At 38.9% G+C, this 6,963-nt stretch overlaps 1 protein-coding gene across 1 annotated transcript; it reads left to right on the top strand.

The window, feature by feature from the left end:
• The first annotated feature begins 1,774 nt into the window (after positions 1-1,774).
• Positions 1,775-6,608, top strand: LOC104909667 (kinesin-like protein KIF26B). The gene is made up of 2 exons (XM_031552174.1): positions 1,775-1,795; positions 5,210-6,608. Exons 1-2 carry the CDS (start codon positions 1,775-1,777, stop codon positions 5,834-5,836), a joined length of 648 nt encoding a protein of 215 aa, XP_031408034.1. The 3' UTR covers positions 5,837-6,608.
• The last annotated feature ends 355 nt before the right edge of the window (positions 6,609-6,963 follow it).

The raw sequence follows: 6,963 nt of genomic DNA, 5'->3' as shown, positions 1-6,963 counted from the left end.
TTGAGAAATCACTGGTTGCAGTGTCAATAGCTGCTCAGTACTGGAGTTCATCAAAGAACTGTAAAGCTCTTGTCACAGGAAAAGCAAGCTAAGTTTTGAGAATATGGAGATGTTTTATAAGAGTAATTGTTACCATAGCCTGGTTGGAGGTTCGCGCTATCTGCTTGATGATCATCAAAGCTCCGTACATAGCAATGGATTTAGACTCTTTAATCCAGTGATTAAAGAGTCTAAATATCTAATTGATAATGCTAATAGTTCCTAAGTTTTTAAGAGCATCTGAATCATCTAATTCTAACAATAATTGATCAAATTTGTAGCCAGCTCCCAGCTCAGTGAAGAGGCAACAATAGCAAGTGAGTTCTGTGAGATAGCTGGAAACTTGAGCAAAAATGCATCCGTGATGCATTTAGTTTTGATGAATGATGCAAGACTACTTGTGGCAATGATGCAGGAAAGTACTAGGTCAAGGTGAATAATCAATTGAATGCAAGCTCAGAGTGTGCTCTGGTGGTTAAGAAAGCAAATGCAATCCTTCAGTATTCAGGCTGGAAAGTACCAGATAGGAAGGAGAGAATGGAGCTACTGTTTTTTATGGCACAACTGGAAAGGTTAGTGCTATTTTTGCTTGTTTCTCTTCTTTGTGCATAAAGAAGCAGCTGAAGAATTCTGCCCCTATAGCAAGGGCTGAATTTGTCTACCACATACCTGTAGAAGCATCTCTCTGTGACACCTTTTGCATAGGCCACAGATTCAGCTTGGTCTGTAGAGCTCTAGGCATCTGTATAGCAGAGCTCATTGGGCAAGGCTTGGATCTGCACCACTGAGTGTATATTTAGATTTTTCCTGCTGCTATTCCATTTCTTCTTCCCAACCCAATTAAAAATCTGTCTGCTGTCTATCTATCAAATAGTAACACAAACACCTGCGAACCAGATGTGTACAGCTGTAAGACTGTCAGTGCTGATCCATCATCAGAGCCATAAGCCGATTCATTGGACAGTTAGAAAACAATTTGTTTTTCCCTTTTTCTGTCCCTCCTGCCCATTTTTAATCCTCCTGTTTTCCCAGTGTTTACTCTCTACTGCTTCCTGCTGCAGTAAGTTTGTGGGATGAGCCTTGCTCAGACTTTATCTGTCTCTTTCAGATAATAAAACAAAGAACCTAAACCATAAGAGTACTTCTTTTTTTCTGGCTGCAGAATGACTGGTTTGTACTGACAAATGATAAAGTCATTATGTATGCTAGCTCATGAAAAACTCCTTGAGAAACAGTACTGTGAGAGTTACACCAGGCAGGATTATAATTTTCTTCCCTCACCTCTCTGAAAAAAAATTATACCTGTGGGATGCAAAAATGTTGTAGAGAGATTAGTTGTAGAATGGGAAGCAGTCTTGTGGCTTTTGTGAAGGTGAAGGCTCGAATCAGCAGGAAAAAGCAGTTCCTCAGACTTGAGGGACATAAATGGTAATAACTACAGAGGCAGGATATAGTAACACTGGAGGTTTTACTGCAGCTCTCTTTGCAAGGCTTTTTGAAAACAGGCTGATGTAAAAGGTCTTTCTTATTCTCTTACACTTTCCTTACGAACTTTGTGTCCTTCTGATCTACTTACAACTCTTCAGTCCAGTAACAGTGCTTGCAGGGGGATTTTTCTGCTGGAGAAAGGAGATTGTTTCAGAAGGACAAGAGGGAAATAGTCTCCCTTTCTAGCAAATTATCTGAGAGAATTTCATCTGCTCAGCTGACGTGGTAATGAATAGTTTATGAGAGTATGACAGATTATGGGAGTAAGGTAAATCTCTTATAACAGAGAGGGTAAGGCAGTGTGGTCTTGCGCAGAGAAGGTGCCAGTTGCTATGTACGGAGCAAAAGAAAAAGGGAGGCCATCTCACTGTGTTGTTAGTCTTGCTTGTGCAGAACTTGTGCTTTTACTTAGCAAAGCACTGCTTGCGCTAGCAGAGTTCCTGCCTCCTCAGATAATTCAGATTATTCAGTTTTAGCAAAACCAAATGACTTTTATCTGAAGGTGATACTACTTTATCAGAGGTATGGTACTACTAATTTATAGTCAGTATCTACCATGTCATGCTTACTTGAGGGAAAAGTCTTACTGACTTCAGCTTATTTGAACAAACATTTTCTTTAACAGAAGTGGTGCTGTTGTAACCGTGAAGAAGATTTTTTTCAACTGTTAGTGTTGTGGGATGCTGAAAACAGAAAATCTGAAATGTAGACTGGATGATGAGAGGATATGCTTAAGTTAGGGTGCAGATCACTTGGAATTTGTCATTTGTGCTGCAGTCCATGTTCTGACTGATCTCCTGAAACTTTCAGACCTCTTACATGGTTTCGTCTGTTTATTCTAGCAATGGGAGTTTATAGTAATGCTGTTTATACGAAAGATGGGTGAACCATTATAGCGAGTGGAGAGATCATCATGAACCTTTGCCCTGAACTCAAATCAAACTTTGTGACTTTTAAGTCCTGTTTCAGTGGTCAGTGTCACTGTACTTTGTTCTGTCAGGACTGGAAACAAGTGCCAAAATATAAATGGTGTTTCCAGTGTCAGCCTCAGATTTCACAAGCATATCTACTGTCATGAGAGAGTTTATGGAGTTTGAGACCTCACAAGCTTTGGTGGTGAGCTTTCTAACTAACTGAGCTTAGTGCAGCTTCCCCAATAGGGTTTGCCTATCACTATGTCAAATATGCCTATGGAACAAGATACTATTTTTGAAATAATAAGCATTCTTTGGGGGAAATGTGTGCAGATGACTGCTTGTGGATGAAATACTAAAACATAAATGTCATGTAGCTACATTTTCCTGCTTTTCAAGCAATGACCATCCTGACTTGACCTTTCTCCTATACATGTTGCAAATCTGTTGGCTAATTCTTCTATGAAATTATGTTGGAGCTGTCTAGTGCAGAATAACAAAGTAAACTTTGTATTTGACAACAAAATATGACTACGTTTCTCCAAATTTATTTGCTGTTGAGGAGGTTTCATGGTTTCACATTCCATACTTGGATCCAGTTTTGAGCAATCCATCTAGTAGAGTCTGATTAGTAGAGCCAATTATAGGAATAATCAATTCAGGTGGTGTCTGTTTTCCTCCTTTTTATTCCCAAGGAGGAACTGTATTCCTTCCTCTCTCTGTTTATTGTTGTATCAAAGAATGATCTGATGTTTGTTTTAACAACGAGATGACGCTGAATTCAGTGCTGTCCAGCACTCCTTAGAACTGGTGTGCTACTTGAATATTTATATCATACTGACATTTGCTTACTTTAGAGAAAGCTTTATTTCCTTGGAATATTTATCATAGTATCTAGGAATTTTCATGTTAAACTGCTGCTGGATCTGAATGTTGTATATAATTACCTAGGTTCAAGGCCAGTTGCCTGAGGGAAGTTGATTTTCAAAGAACAGAACCAGCTCTGTGGCATTAGCTAGCTGAAGTAAGAGCTGGCAAGGATTTTTCTTGGACTGACATTGAGCAGCCTGGAAACAAGATTTATACCTCACTTCATGTGTATGGATAGCTTTGTCCGATGTATTAGGGGAAAATTAGAGAAGCCTCTCCCTGCATACCTGGCACCATTGGTGGCAATGATGTGATATCTGATGTGATCTGTTGACCTAGTTATGGTCTTGGATAGAAAATAAGATTTGACATCTTTTCCTTCCTGCTTTTTCACTCCTGATCTCCATCAGTCTTTTTTTCTGATGGTTCAGGGCAGGGAGGTTGGTGCAGAATTCAATTCCCGCCTTTCTGATACACTGTGATGCTCTGACCCCCCTTTGTACGTGGAACAGTAACATCCACTTTGAGATCTGATCAGATCTCAGCTTCTTGTTGTTTCCCATAGTTTATATGACTCTCTTGGGCTTCTGGGGCTAAAACTGCTCTTTTGCTGCTGTGCATAAAGAAGCGCCATGATTTATGAATCAATTAATCACTGCATGCTGAGGAGTTGTTCATGGTAGTTAAACAGTGAAAATAAGATGCTTGAGTATATAATAAAGATGGATCATAATGAATATGGCCATCTACTGCTGAATTCTCTTCCTCTACTAATTTTATCCCAATACTGCTAAACTATCGGTATATGAAATCTGTTTGTCTTTGATGGTATTGAGTTCATCCAATTGCTTGACAAAAGTGGTCTCTATTTCTGTGATTTTTTTTTTTCTGAGTCTTCTGGTTTGATTTCACTTTGCTGCCAAATCTGATAAAGCTTCAAAGCAGAAAAAGAAAAATAGACTCTGATACTGCCTGTAAATTTTTTTCACAGTTATAATAAAGTCTACCTTTGTGTCCCCAAAACTTAAGGAGAGGAAGCCTGGCCTGTAACCACACTTAATTGAGTGAAATTTTCCTAGCAATAAACTGAATATGAAGTTTTATTCCTTCATCTACTTTACCACACGTGCTGATCTAGAACTCCTGGTTTTTTTGCATGTAAGAGATAACTTCAGACTAGTGCATAAAAAATACTAGTTTCCATTACATAGCTGTTATTGTTTGCTCTGTTTAACCCACACATAATTGCTCTGCGTTTGTAAGACTGCAAGACACTGTAAGAACTAATCAAGTTTGGTGAGAAGCCCTGCTATGAATGCAGTTTGGCTTCATGATTTACTGAAGTGCTGCGCAATCTGAGCCAGCAGTCAATGACTGTAGTCAGATTAGAATGGCATATTTAAAAATCTATCCATTAGTTAAGGATGTGAGGCAGGAGGCAATCCGGTCACATGATTTTGCCCCCAAAATATATTTTCCAAGGAGGAAATTGTTCATTACAAATGGTGAAAAGATAGTGAACCTTGCTGATTTCATTGGAGTTGCTCTTGATCTTACCTGTGTAACTAAGAATAGATTTCATTCAAGTTAGAAATTAGGTGCAGTGGTGTGAAGTGAGTTAATTCATTTTCCCTGCCATGCAGTGAAATTTGTAGTAGAATTATAATACTTGTAATTTATCAGTAAAGTAAAAAGTATTTCTTTTCAACATAAACTAGTTTCTCATTTTGTTTAACCTGCTGCTGGCATATATTAACTGTATCTAATGACTTCTGTTTGCTTGCTAAGTTGATCTCATAATTTGGCTTTTGAAATGCACAATCAGCAGTAATAATGTCTCGCTGCACTGACAGTAGTTAAATATTTCTCTCTGTTTCCCCTTCTTCTCTGTTTTTTAGGACCCAGGCTTCTCTTCAGTGATTCATGACAAACTCCAGGTTCCCAATACTATTCGGAAGGCATGGAATGAGAAGGACAACAGATGCGACGTTTGTGCCACACACTTGAACCAGCTGAAGCAAGAGGCCATTCAGATGGTGCTGACCTTAGAGCAGGCTGCCAACTCAGAACATTACGATGCCTCTCCAGGATCCCCACCACCCCTCTCTAATATTCCCACACTAGTTGGTTCCCGGCATGTGGGCAGCTTGCAGCCCAGGGACTGGGCATACATGCCTGCTCCTTACGCTACATCTAATTATACAGGCTTTGTTGCCAACAAACACAGTGGAAAACCCAACAGTCTAGGAATTGTTAATGGGGTGGAGAAGAAAAATGGCTCTCCTGGACACCAAGCCAAGGTCAGCTTTCAAATGGCCACCAGCCCCAGCAATGGTAACGTTCTCAATTCTGTGGCTATCCAAGCTCATCAGTACCTCGATGGCACTTGGTCTTTGTCGAGAACGAATGGCGTTACTCTATATCCCTACCAAGTAAGTAGTTTTAAACAACAGTGCTTTTCCTCCCTCCCTACAGAAGCTTGCAGGGGCATGTTAACACTGCTTGGTCCTGTTGAGGAGAAGTAGAGCCATTCACATACTAAGGACCGGAACAAGAAGGGTTTTAAATTCTCTCTTACCTGGTAGGGAATGGAATTGTCAGAGACAGAGATCATGACCAATATTCATTAGAACTATTTTATTAATGCAACTGTTATTAATAATAGAACCAAACTGTTGTTGTTAATAACCAATAACTAGTCACACAGTGCATTCATTTGTTCCTTCACTCAGATCATGCATCTCATTCATAATATTTGGTTGGAGATTGAGCTTATGGCTGGGAGGCCAACCACACTTGTTTATTTATGGGAAGCAGTGCTGATGTACCTGTACTTCTGGCTGGGTATTCGTGAAGTATTCATAGTGTCTTTTTGGTTCGTCATTTGCATATATGGTCCTATTGTCCTTGGGTAGCAGTTACCACATGTGTTGATGTAGCTCAAAGTTACCTACGTTCTTATTTTTGCTAGTCTGTGCTGGTGGCCTTCTACAGATTAAACTGATTCTTGATGTTTTGATGTTTTAAGTTATGAACCAACTATAAGATAGGTCCCTAAATTAATACTTAAAAGTTTCTTGGTATGAGAGTGACTAACATCACTGCCTGAAATAAAACAATGTTATTCATAAGCATTAAGTTGTTGCTATGCACCAAAGAAGATGTGGTAAAACTAGTAGTGCATTGGAATTATTTTACCTGGAAAATATGTGACTTTACAGGTTCACTAGAGCATAGATCCACAAAACTGAATCACATTTGGGCAGGTTTCTATGTAATCACAGTTTGATCTAAGAAAAAAAAAAATGTTAAGAAAACTGAGTAATAATTTTTATTAGAAAAATCAGTTCAGTCTCATTGCATTCATGATTGTTTAACTCATCTTCTATGAAAATGTCTTTATTTTATCTTTTAATAATGTTTATGATTCCTAGGCAGTTTATTTTGTCTTAAAAGTACTAAGGAGAATCTAATACTCAAAACTTTCTGGACAGATACCATTTGACTTTACTTAGCACAAAAACTGTTCCCTAGCATTTTCCTCTCCTTTAGCTAAACTTGAAATAGATAGTATCTGCAGTCTGCTAGCAGGTTGAATGCCTTCCCCAAACCAAACAAAAAAACCAAAACACCAAAAACCCTACTACCCCAG

The sequence above is a fragment of the Meleagris gallopavo genome, chromosome 2, assembly GCF_000146605.3.
Source record: "Meleagris gallopavo isolate NT-WF06-2002-E0010 breed Aviagen turkey brand Nicholas breeding stock chromosome 2, Turkey_5.1, whole genome shotgun sequence".
In the NCBI taxonomy this organism is placed as follows: domain Eukaryota; kingdom Metazoa; phylum Chordata; class Aves; order Galliformes; family Phasianidae; genus Meleagris; species Meleagris gallopavo.
This window is presented reverse-complemented; position numbering and strand designations above follow the sequence as displayed.